At 42.6% G+C, this 13,825-nt stretch overlaps 1 protein-coding gene across 2 annotated transcripts in view; it reads right to left on the reverse strand.

Annotated features, from left to right (window-relative positions):
• Positions 1-13,825, reverse strand: part of TRPM1 (transient receptor potential cation channel subfamily M member 1) — a 135,372-nt gene that overhangs the window by 27,461 nt on the left and 94,086 nt on the right. Inside the window, exon 20 of one of the 2 annotated variants that reach the window (XM_082254056.1) lies at positions 5,595-5,787. In XM_082254056.1, the coding sequence (XP_082110182.1) occupies positions 5,595-5,787 (193 nt within the window). The remainder of the gene's footprint in view (positions 1-5,594; positions 5,788-13,825) is intronic. The other variant, XM_082254055.1, reaches the window with a different exon arrangement.

Below are 13,825 nucleotides of genomic sequence, written 5' to 3' on the forward strand. Positions count from 1 at the left end.
CACGTATCAGCATACAGTAGATAGGTAAAAAAGATAAAAAGCTCCAGATAGTGTGATAAAGTTTTAAAAAGGCTTTATTTCCCATAAAAGCAGGTTTTCCAATTAAAATATTCGGCAATTGTAGGCAAATGGGCTAAAAGTCCCTGTGACACTCATGTACAACCATGCAGAGTGGTGAGCGGAGGTAATTCGGGCTTGCGCTCCAGTGTACGTCACGTAATGCGTTCCACGTCCTAAATCACTTGATGAACTTTTAAATATATATTTTTTTATTGTTATATGCAATTTATGTCACAATATTGATTTACCTGTCACATTATTCATTTATTTCAAATTCATTATTTTACATAATATTGATTAATTATTGGGATCACCGTATTTATTTACATTGTTTGCACATTATTGTGCACATTTATTTGAGGTTTATTTATAAACATAGCACGCGCTGTAGATAGTCCAAATAGGACTATTTTTTTCACACATTTTTTTTACTACTGCTGCTGCTGCCATTATAACCTTTATATTTTACTATTTAGGATATATTTTAAACACCAGGTCCTTTAAGTGTTACTTCATATTAACACTTTTTCTTTAGTTTTGGATAGAGAAGAGATGGATTAGAACACCAGTCAGTTTTTATTGCTGTCTGTGCCCCCATTAAGGAGATTCACCCTCTCTATTTGTCCTGTTTAATATTATCACTGAGAATGAAATTAGAAGATAAAAACAAATTCTGGGTCGTGCCCAGAAAAGTAATAGGGGGAATCATTCAATGGGGACACTGGTTCTGAAGGCCTGGGGGTCCCCAAGAGATTCCCTTAATTTGCAGGGATTTCTTCTCATTTCCTGTTTTGTCTATGGGACAGGAAGTGAAGGTAAATCTCCCCACTGGGGCACAGATGGCAAAAAATAAGCCAACAAAAAAGTTTTATCTAAAATTCTACTTTAACTACCACCCTCCCCAGTTGGACATATTCACATTAATTTCACTCAAATGCCACTCGGTTTAGGCAATTGAAAAAGAGAGGATGTTCAAGGCGGGGCTGAGTAATCTCTACCATAAAATAGTGTCCTAAGATAGTGTCTAGCACTTCAGTGGCCAATCACTAAGTACTAGCACTGTCACATGGGAAGAAAGAGAGTGAGACATACTGTATGCACCCTATAGACGGAGGTAGATCTCTTCACTTTAGAGGCTGAATGGAGTGGCAGGGGAGTAAATGGATAGCAGCTTAATAGAGTGGCAGTTAAAATATAACTAAAGGCTTAGTGATAATGGTAAACAGGACAAATAGAGAGAGTTAATCTCCTTAAAGGGATTAGAACACTTGTCAGTTTTTATTGCTGTCTGTGCCCCCAAAAGGGAGATTCACTCTCTATTTGTCCTGTTTACCATTATCATTGAAAGTAAAAGAAAATCCCAAATGGGTTGTCCCTATTAAAGTAATAGAGGGGAAATCTTTAAATAGGGGCACTAGTTCTGGTGACCTGGGGGGCCCTAAAAGATTCCCTTAATTTGCAGGGATCTCCTCTCACTTCCTGTTTTGGATATGGGACTGGAAGTAAAGGGAAATCTCCCCCAAAGATAGCAAAAGTAAACCTTCCTGTTTTGGCTATGGGACAGGAAATAAAGGGAAATCTCCCATAAAGACACAAAGATAGCAAAAGTAAACCTTACAGGAGTTATGACCCACCCCCCTTACTCTAACCCACATGGAAAATAAAAGCATTTTGAAAGTTAAAATTGTAGTCAGATTCCCATATTTATTCTTCATCGCTGTGCTCTAAATTGAAAGAGGCACAAGCAATGAAACCCCTACATGACTTGAACTGCATTGACTTCAAATATCAAGATATATATATATATATATATATATATGGCTGTACTAAAGCTCCAGACATACAGAAGTCCTAAATGATTTATGATAGCAAAAAAATATATTTTAGAATCAGTAATATTATAATAAACTGTACAATATACTATATATGGTTCTAGTTCTAGTAATCCAATGATCTAGACATTGTTAATGAAGTGAATCTTCTTTAGGGAGAAAGTGGCTAGAATATTTTGTGGTTGGCAGATGATCAACTTTAACTGTACAACTATATATAATATATTGTCAAAATTTATAGTAAGTGCAGTACCTACACAAGTCCTTTCCCTTCATAAATATGACCCACGTGTATCTCTTGCAATGTGAATATATATACTGTTTATTTGGAAATATGAACACATTTGTTATCATACTGGCAGTGGAGGTATATTGCACAACATCTACATGATTAAGAGAGATGCTGCTTACTTTTTTGGGTGAATCTCCCCAGGGTTTATGTACATACCACTCTAAGGTATAGGGAGATAAATAGAAATGCCCAGAGTAACAACACCCCACCTGGGGTCCCATGACATACTGTATATAATAAATAATGTCATTTTATATCTTTTTGTCCATTTTGGAATTTTTACTGATCTCATTGCAAGGATTTATGAACTACTTTTAGGTTTGTCTGGTGCAATCATCATCCTCTGTTCAATAACTCTTAGGAATTGCCACCTAGGAGAATATTGACTACGCACCACACAATAAACTGTAAATTACAACATCTCAATTACATGTACTTAATTGGTCAAAGGTAAAGTGTTGCTGCTTCTATTTAGAACAAACATGTCCATATCAGAATGGAACTGGGGAGGCTGCAGCATTACAGTGCATTCAAACTGGGGAACATTTACACCTCCCCCCCCATGTAATAAACATGTAATAATGATAAAGAAAAATACCATCATTAAGAATAAAAAGATACCTACTTACACCCTAGCTTTAGACTGCTCCACCCAGGAAAGGGCATGTCATTCAGCCCCACCAAACAATCCTGGGAAAGCCAAGGATCCCTTGTCCAGACGAATTGACCATACACCAGGAGGTAAGTAGAATTTTCTTCTTACACATTTGTTTCTTTTAGTTTTTTTTAATTTGTTTTTTTTTTTATAGGAGATGGCTAGCCCCACCCACACCTTCTTATTCACCTAACCCTAAAATTAGTTGCCTTACTCCCCATCAGTGGGGCCAGCTCTAAACTCTAATGTTTAATTTTACACACTGGTTTAACCTGGAATTTTGGGCAGCAGGGGAACTCTGGAGAACTCTGAAGGCATGTTCAGTCATTATTATGGTCTGCACTGTAGTGCTACAACCTGTTTTGTATCTTTACTGCACTGACACATTTATTTAAACTGGTCACAGTCATGTACAGCTTAAATATATACACAGCTCAAAAAACATAAAGGAACACTTTGAAAACACATCAGATCTCAATGGGGAAAAATATCATGCTGGATATCTATACTGATATGGACTGGGTGATGTGTTAGGAATGAAAGGATGCTACATTGTTTGATGAAAATGAAAATTATCAACCTACAGAGGGCTGAAATCAAAGACACCCCAAAAAGCAAAGTGAAAAAATGATGCAGCAGGCTAAAATTTCATTGCTGCAACTCAAAATGGTACTCAGTAGTTGGTATGGCCCCCACATGCTTGTATGCATGCCTGACAATGTCGGGGTATGCTCATAATGAGACGACGGAAGGTGTCCTGGGGTATTTTCTTCCAAATCTGGACCAGGGCATCACTGAGCTCTTGAACAGATTGAGGTGCAACCTTGCGGCGTCAGATGAACTGAAACATAATGTCCCAGAGCTGTTCTATAGGATTTGGGTCAGGCAAGCGTGGGGGCAATTCAATGGTATTAATTCCTTCATCCTCCAGGAACTGGCAGCATACTCTCACGAAATGAGGCTGGGCATTGTTGTGCACCAGGAGGAACCCAGGACCATGGCATCAGTGTAGGGTCTGACAATGGGTCCAAGGATTTAATCCCAATATCTAATGGCAGTCAGGGTGCCATTGTCTAGCCTGTAGAGGTCTGTGCGTCCCTCAATGGATATGCCTCCCCAGACCATCACTGACCCACCACCAAACCGGTTATGCTGAACGATGTTACAGGCAGCATAATGTTCTCCATGGCTTCTCCAGACCCTTTCAGGTCTGGCACATGTGCTCAGGGTAAACCTGCTCTCATCTGTAAAAGCGCGGGGCGCCAGTGGCAGACCTGAAAATTCTGGTGCTCAATGGCAAATGGCAATTGGGCTCCATGGTGCCAGGCCGTGAGCACAGGGCCCACTAGAGGATGTTGGGCCCTCAGGCCACCCTCATGAAGTCTGTTTCTGATTGTTTGGTCAGAGACATTTACACCAGTGGCCTGCTGGAGGTTATTTTGTAGGGTCTGGCAGTGCTCATCCTGTTCCTCCTTGCACAAAGGAGCAGATACCTGTCCTGCTGATGGGTTGAGGACCTTCTACGGTCCTGTCCAGCTCTCCTAGAGTAACTGCCTGTCTCCTGGAATCTCCTCTATGCTTTTGAGACTGTGCTGGGAGACACAGCAAACCTTCTGGCAATGGCATGTATTGATGTGCCATCCTGGTGGAGCTGGACTGACTGTGCAACCTCTATAGGGTCCAGGCTACCATGCTACCAGTAGTGACATTGACCCTAGCCAGCCAAATGCAAAACTAGTGAAAAACAGTCAGAAAAGATAGGTAGGGAAAAAAATGTTAGTGCCCGCTACCTGTAAAACCATTTCTGTTTTGGAGGTCGTCTCATTGTTGCCCATCAGGTGCACATGTTGTTAATTTCAAAGCAGCTGAAACTGATTAACAACCCCCTCTGCTACTTAACTGACCAGATCATTATCCCAGGAGTTTAATTTACTTGAAGCTATATTCTGATTAAAAAGTTTTCCTTTAATTTTTTTGAGCAGTGTATATTGATTTACAGAATTACAAACCAAATATAGTGTGATGATATGAATTTATTATTCCCCATGTCCATCTATACAACACATTGTTACACTAAAGCAGCCTTTCTCAACCTTTTAATCTTGGAAGTAATCTTAAAATTATGTTCAGGTTTCAGGTTTCAGAGAACCCCTGAAAATTAGGTTGACAGCTTACAGTCAGTGAAATCTGTAAGATATAAACATAATATTAAACAAAATAACAAATAATGTGGCATACCTACAGTACGCAACACCCAAGGCAGATCATTTTTTTACCCCGAATACATTGGTAGTTAATGAAAAAGTGTCCCAAGATATAAGTAGTCAATGAGAGTAGGAAGGGTTCCTTTATATTTGTGGACAGAAGGAAGAATGCTGTTTTTAGGATGCATTGGCCCTTTAAGTGGGCAGGTACCATAATTTAGAAGATTAATCCTCTACTGCTCAACAACCTCTGTAGGGACCCTGGTTGAGAATGGCTGCTCTACAGTATGCAACTCCCAGAGATAACAGAATCAGTCCCAGTGTATTCTATTCTTCCAAAATATTTAAGGTAACTTAGAGAGTGATGTACCATTTTATGGCACCAGAAAACATTGTTGATCACTGCTATTTCTTATGTTTCCAAAAAATGGTACATTTTTGCTAGGTTTGTGGTGAATACATCTGCTAAATGGTATGTATTCCAAATTAAAACAGGTAGTCTGTTAATTTGGACTGATCATCTGCCTGGGAAACAGGAAGCAGAGTCTTACTATGAACTCTAGTCTTACGGTCTATCTGGTCTGCAAACACCTCTCCGTAGATCATCCAGTAAGGCATGTAGAAGATGTTGCGGGCCAATCTCCATGATGGTTCCTCATCTGGGTGCAAAATGGCCTGTCGTGCTACTCCGAAACTCATAAGCACCACCAGCATGATGATCACAAAGTATAGCATGTCAATCATCTAGAAAAGTGACATCATCTTTAGATATGGAGCCAAAACCAAACAAGCATTGACATATTTCCATGTTTCGTAAAAATTCTGCATTCACTGCATACATATTGTAGATACATGCATCTAATTCGGAGATTATACCATTAAAGAGTATATGTAGATAATTTGTTTTTTAGTTTTACATAAAGTACGCAAGGGTTACAACTCATGCCAGGTTAATTTTTACTGTCTATATCTTGTTGCAGAGGTTTCCCTTTACTACATTTCCCGGAGACACCACAGGAAGAGAAATGTCTCCAAAGTAAGTAAGTAAAATAATAATAATTATTATTAATATATGGGATTTATAGTGCCTTATAACATGAGGGCAGACAGTACAGTTAAAATACAATTCAATACAGAAGGAATCAGAAGGCCCTGCTCGTTAGAGCTTATCCCAACTTATCTCAACGTACACAGTTGTCACTGAAACTGGCAACCGCATTTAAAGATGTCCCCTTACCTCCTGCTCCAATAATAACTAACATTTTGGATTACCGATTACTATTTTTCCACAAGACAAAATAAAACAGCAATAAAAATCTGACAGAGGTCCTAAACATTGTACACATATCCAAATAAAGAAAAAAAAGTTTTGACTATAGGTACATTTTATTTTAAAATATTATTCCACCTTTCTCTCATATTCCATATTGTAAGTTAACAAATTAAAATCACAAACTTTGTCATCATTTCTATCAAGCAACCACCTTTAAGCCAATATAGACAACAATGGGAGTGTGAACTGGGTTTCGGAGCTGGATTCTTAGGACTGGCAGATCATGACTTTGACTATCTCAAAGTGTTTGAGAATTGTTCTTATTCTTGAAATTTATTGTTACTAAAACCGGGGATAAAAATACTCACATAGAAATGTAAAAATAAAACACATCATCAGCTCTCCCTGCTGCCTAAATAACATGGAAAATCCTGAACAGAGGCTCCCTCCACCTGTATGCGTTACGCTAAATTGTTTGAAATAGAGAGCACTATGGTTTCTCTTTATTTTCTGGTTATACACGATTGATAGATATCTGCGGAGGAGTCTATTTGGGTCCAGGTACATCCAGAGGAAGACCAGCCCAGTGAGATCCAGAGGGACATAATTACAGGCATTTGAGGCTCTGTTGTGGGGCAGCTGCTTGGAGGTGAGCGGGCATTCTAGCCATAGGTGAAGGTCACTGAAATCACTGGATTATAGGACTGTTTAACACAATTGATTACTGCACGACGGTGGATTTTTATAATTTTTTATTTGGGACTATGCACATTAGATTGCGTTACACTTGATGTGATATTTTCATTTAATGCAAAGTATAGGTGAACACCTTTTGATAAGTGGTGGCAGCAATCACGAATATTCACATTATATAAAATATATATTGTTTTGCTTTGAGTTTTTGAAATTTGTGAATAGTCTTGACCAGGTGTATGTATTCATGCAGTTAGTTAGTATTAATTTATTATAATTTTGTAAACTGATTTGACACTTTTTTATTTTGCACTGATTATTCACATTGAGTATCTTAAGTAACAAGAGTGTCCCAGGCATCAGGGGTGCAGGCATATCAACTGTCCAACAACTGATGTTCAAACGCTATGGGTGAGATTACATTATCCAAGGTTGACAAACTCAAAGAAATTTGTCATGAGAATCAGATAAAACAGCTGTCAGTTTTTAGTTAACCATTTTATCATCCATTCTTCGTTTCACCGATTCAAAACTAAGAACCGGAGACTTCCATGCCCTAGCAATAGTGAGCTTGGTCTAACATTGTAAACAAATGATACCTCATTGTAAACAAATTAATAGAGAGTTGCCGCTCAACGTGAAAGGGGGTATGTATAGGCCCAAAAAGGAGAGCCTCAAAAGGGTTTCTCTTAATGTTAGAGTGTAACAATATTCTAAGCAAGCATAGACCCGAATCCACAGTCTGCTCTCCTTTGTACAATTCTACCAGATATGCACCATTGTTCCCTGCTGGTTGCAACCATGAAAACAAGTCAAGGGATAATTAGGGATATTGCGAGCCAACCAGGCCAGCATATCATACCAGCGGTATAACACTTTGTGCGCATTTTCAAGAATAAGAACAATTCTCAAACACCTTTTTGGGCCTATACATACCCCCTTTCACGTTGAGCGGCAACTCTCTATTAATTTGTTTACAATGAGGTATCATTTGTTTACAATGTTAGACCAAGCTCACTATTGCTAGGGCATGGAAGTCTCCGGTTCTTAGTTTTGAATCGGTGAAACGAAGAATGGATGATAAAATGGTTAACTAAAAACTGACAGCTGTTTTATCTGATTCTCATGACAAATTTCTTTGAGTTTGTCAACCTTGGATAATGTAATCTCACCCATAGCGTTTGAACATCAGTTGTTGGACAGTTGATATGCCTGCACCCCTGATGCCTGGGACACTCTTGTTACTTAAGATACTCAATGTGAATTTTTTCGTTTTCTCCTCCTTTTCTCTCTTCTTTCCCTTTTTTCCCTCTTTTCTTTCTTGTTCTCCTCTTCTTGGGTTTTCCCTCTCTGGATTACCCGTTATGTATAGTGGTCCTTCTTGGCTGACCTTTTTTGGTCCTTTTTCCCTTTTACTATTGGACAGCTTTCACCATATATGTGGGACCATTATGTTTCCACTTGCTTTATATTTGGACTATTATTTGCCTATTGTGTACCCAATTTTATTTTCTTGTTTTCCTTTTATTTGTGCACTATTTTGATACTCTTTGAATATGTGCAGTTTTGTTTTATTTTTTTCTGTTGCTATCCATTAATAAAACTTATTGTAACAGAAAATCACAAACTTTGTGAGATATATCTGTTCGCTGTCTTGTTACAGGCTAAAGGCTCAAGGGTAATTCTATGTGTTAAGGTAAAAAAAACCTTGTGGGTGCAACCACGGCCAGACTGGGAATAAAATTCAGCCCTGGAAATATTTTCATACCAGCCCATTAGCATTATTATACCAGCCCAACAGCATAACTTCATTATTTTCTTGTTGGTAAAAGGGAAAACCATGAATTTTAAAGCACATTTGAAGAGTGTATTATAGATAAGACAGATATAAAAGCATATAGGGCATATGAGCAAATTCCCGTTAAAAGTGCGTACGTGGTACAGGAGGTGGTCATAGGCTGTGTGGGCATTGTACAGGAGATGTCAGAGGCTGCGGGCATGATACAGGAGGACATTTCAGAAGCTGCAGGCATGGTACAGGAGATGTAGGTACTGCAGGCATGGTACAGGAGATGCAGAGGCTGTGCGGGCATGGTACAGGAGATGCAGAGGTTGCGGGCATGGTACAGGAGATGAAGAGACTCTGGACATGGTACAGGAGATGCTGAGGCTGCGGGCATGGAAAAGGAGGACATGTCATAGGCTGTGGGCATGGTACAGAAGATTCAGGGGCTGCGGAAATGGTACAGGAGATGCAGAGGCTGTGGACATGGTACAGGAGATGCATAGGCTGTGGGCATGGGGCAGGAGATGCAGAGGCTGCGGGCATGGTGCAGGAGATGCAAAGGCTGCGGGCATGGGGCAGGATATGCAGAGGCTGGGGGAATGGGGCAGGAGATGCAGAGGCTGCAGGCATGGGGCAGGAGATGCAGAGGCTGCGAGCATGATACTGGAGATGCAGAGACTGCGGGCTTGGTACAGGAGATGCAGAGGCTGTGGACATGGTACAGGAAAGGCAGAGGCTGCGGGCATAGTACAGGAGAGGCAGAGGCTGTAGGCATGGTACAGGTGATGCAGGGGCTGCAGACATGGTACAGGAGATGCAGGGGCTGTGGGCATGGTACAGGAGATGCAGAGGCTGGGGGCATGGTACAGGAGATGCAGAGGCTGCGGGGCATGGTACAGGAGATGCAGGGGCTGTGGACATGGTACAGGAGATGCATAGGCTGTGGGCATGGGGCAGGAGATGCAGAGGCTGCGGGCATGGTGCAGGAGATGCAAAGGCTTTGGGCATGGTGCAGGAGATGTAGAGGCTGCAGGTATGGTGCAGGAGATGCAGGGGCTGTAGGCATCAAGCAGAGGCTGCTGGCATGATGCAGGGGCTGCGGGCATGTTGCAGGAGATGGGGGGCTGCGGACATGGTACAGGAGATGCAGGGCTGCGGGCATGGTGCAGGAGATGCAGTGCTGCAGGCATGGTACAGGAGATGCAGGGCTGTGGGCAGGGTGCAGGAGATGCAGTGCTATGGGCATGGAACAGGAGATGCAGTGCTGTGGGCATCATACAGGAGATGCAGTGCTGCGTGCATGGTACAGGAGATGCAGTGCTGTGGGCATGCTACAGGAGATGCAGGGCAGCGTGCATGGTGCCGGAGATGCAGTGCTGCGGGCATGGTACAGGAGATGCAGGGACTGCAGACATAGTACAGGAGATGCAGAGGCTGCGGACATAGTAAAGGAAATGCAGAGGCTGCAGGCATGGTGCAGGAGATGCAGAGGCTGCAGGCATGGGGCAGGAGATGCAGAGGCTGTGGGCATGGGGCAAGAGATGCAAAGGCTGTGGGCATGGGGCAGGAGATGCAGAGACTGCGGGCACGGGGCAGGAGATGCAGAGGCTGCTGGCATGGTACAGGAGATGCAGAGGCTGTGTGGGCATGGTACAGGAGATGCAGAGGCTGCGGGCATGGTACAGGAGATGAAGAGACTCTGGACAAGGTACAGGAGATGCAGAGGCTGTGGGCATGGTACAGGAGGATATGTCAGATGCTGTGGGCATGGTACAGAAGATGCAGGGGCTGCGGACATGGTACAGGAGATGCCGAGGCTGTGGACATGGTACAGGAAAGTTATGTGATTCATTGTGTCTGGAGAGTGTTTCACGCTGGTCCAATAAGGAGGCATGTTGGACAGTGGGAGGAAACCTTACCAATGGATACATAGGCTTTGATACAGTCCTGGTGATTGGCAGAGACAGGCTGTCTCGGTGCATTGTAGCATACTGTATAAAAGCCAGGAGCACATGTGCTGCGGGGTCTTTGGCTGGTGAGCAGAGTCCCAGAGGGAGGCGGCGGCTGCCTCCTCCTCTATAGCAGTGTCACGTGGCCTCAGGGGGCTCCTCCTGAGGACCAGAGGAACGGAGCTAAACCCAGAGGTCCAGGAGAACTGACTGAGGGGGAGACACTGAAGACCCTGGAAAAACAGTATTGTGAGTACAGGAGATCGTGTCAAGGGGCCTGACCTGTGGGGGGCCACCCCAAGAGTAGGATAGTCAGTGTACGGGTGTCGACAGTCAAGAAAGAAATAAAGAAGGGTTGGTACTTTGTATGAGAGACATGACAAGGCTGGTAGGACAAAAATACGGCCCCATTTGTGTGCACTGACGTGACGCTGGGTTTACAATTTCTGGCATCCCATGGAGATCACAGTGTGCACTGGTTTTGGAGTTTGGGATCATCTACTGTGGTATATTTCCTTTCACTCTTCCACCCTTGCTCTGCTTTCTTTAGCACTTCTCTTCCATCATGGCTCACTTTTTGTCTGGGTGATGTTTTCTATTTAGGTTCTAGTAGGGGCTGCACCATTTCGGTTCTGCCAGTGTAAGGGATCCCTTGAAGAGATTTACAACGTTGAACAAGCTTGCTCAGGCTCCAGCAAAACAGCTTGTCGCAGAAGAAGATATGTTGCTTCGGTGTTACAGAAGGAGAGGACACTGTGAACACCAGTCGGGTGGACTCCATATGTCTTCATTCTGAACTTGTGGGTCTGACTATAATAGGGAGAAAGTCAGTGCCCTAGTGCTGAAAAGGGACTGTGCCTATTATTTAGTCACCAACATGGTTCTTGGAGAGAATTGAGATGGAAGTGTTAGATAGTTAGCTTGGCAGGGTTTAATTATTATATATTTCAGGAATAACAATGGAACGTCGAGTCAAGTGTGCCAAGATTGTGCAGTTAGAGATAATGTGGTAATGTGGTGAGAAGGTCGCCTCTGAGGAGAGGGCAGTCTCACTGGTGTAAGTAGTAATGCACTAATTTATGCTTAACCTCATTTCCTTGCAGGCTTGCTTGGGATTTCTGGGTCTGGCTAGGCCCTCCACTATGTAATGCAAATTTCCATGTAATGTAGATAATGTATTTAGTTAGCTAGACAGGATGATGTTTATCTGTCCAAGCAGATTTTTGTTTAGCTGGGGGTACATTGATCTAAATGCACCTGCTATGTGTATAAAACTGTGTGAATATTTGTACAGCAGAGTCATATATTTTTTCATGTAACTTATTATATCCATTGGCCATATATGGGGTATGCCCCATAGCCCAGTACATTTGTTACTTCCTTTTTCCCCCTTTCCAGGTTTGTGGGATACAACATGGACATTTTTGGTAAATAATTTTTGTAGGGGCGGCTGCCCAGGGCCAGTGAGGACATGGCTCGGTTTGGCGGGGTGTGAGTGTAACACCCTCCTAGGTAGGTGCTAGGGAGAGAGTATAGTTTTTGGCTCCGTCTGCCTATCAGAGGAGAAGCAGGCAAATCTATATTGCTCTCTGCTTACTGGAGAGCATGATCTGTTAGGAGGTCTGCTCAGTGTGCTCAGTATGTGATTCATTGTGTCTAGAGAGTGTTTCACGCTGGTCCAATAGGGAGGCATGTTGGACAGTGGGATGAAACCTGACCAATGGATACATAGGCTTTGATACAGCCTTGGTGATTGACAGGCTGTCTCGTGCATTGTGGGATACTGTATAAAAGCCAGGAGCACATGTGCTGCGAGGTCTTTGGCTGGTGAGCAGAGTCCCGGAGGGAGAGCGGCGGCTGCCTCCTCCTCTGTAGAAGTGGTACGTGGCCTCAGAGGGGTCGTCCTGAGGGCCAGAGGAACGGAGTTGAACCCAGAAGTCCAGGAGAACTGACTAAGGGGGAGACACTGGAGACCCTGGTAAAATAATATAGTGAGTACAGGGGATCGTGTCAAGGGGCCTGACCTAAGGGGAGCCACCCCAAGAGTAGGATAGTCAGCGGACAAGTGTCGGCAGTCAAGAAAGCGGATACTAGGAGAGTGTTCTGAAGATAATTTAGTTCATCAAGTCATCTGTACAGAGACTCAACCCTGACAAGGTGGATTAACAACCTGGCTGTACTGAAAGTTAGAAGTCCTTCATTTCGTGAGTAGTCAATCTAGAGTATCCCACTGTTCCCTTCTCCCATCCCTAATTTATAAAATAAAATACAAAACATCTACATACCCCTGGACGGATTATTGACTGAGCCAAGGAGTAAAGTGATAGACTGTGAATGTTAAAGTTGCTATTGGTAAGCCTGGGGGACCCGTCATTGTGAAATTCAACAGTCCTCAAGGGGGCAGTGCTACACTTAGGAATCCCTTAAAATGTTAATTTTTGCCTAATGTACCAGTAAACAGCACCTTTATTTAAGCCGGCCATACATGGATTGAAATTTGTCTGGTTCATCAGAGACTGGCCAAATTTCGATCCATGTATGGGCAGGCTGGTTGTACAGAAGTCGATCTATGGATTGCTTTCTGTACATCCAGCCTGTTGGATTTCTCCTGCTCCATCAGCACCTCCTGCTATAGCCAGCAGAGCTTATCAGTATATTCTGAAGGTGGAGAAGTCTATAGACAGTCTATATACAGTCAGGTCCATAAATATTGGGACATCAACACAATTTTAATCTTTTTGGCTATGTACACCACCACAATGGATTTGAAATGAAACAAACAAGATGTTCTTTAACTGCAGACTTTCAGCTTTAATTTGAGCATATTTACATCTAAATCAGGTGAACGGTGTAGGAATTACAACAGTTTGTATATGTGCCTCCCACTTTTTAAGGGACCAAAAGTAATGGGACAGATTAACAATCATAAATCAAACTTTCAGTTTTTTAAGACTTGGTTGCAAATCCTTTGCAGTCAATTACAGCCTGAAGTCTGGAAGGCATAGACATCACCAGACGCTGGGTTTCATCCCTGGTGATGCTCTGCCAGGCCTCTACTGCAACTGTCTTCAGTTCCTGCTT

Source organism: Pelophylax lessonae (assembly GCF_965119305.1).
Source record: "Pelophylax lessonae genome assembly, chromosome: 4".
Classification (NCBI taxonomy): Eukaryota; Metazoa; Chordata; class Amphibia; order Anura; family Ranidae; genus Pelophylax; species Pelophylax lessonae.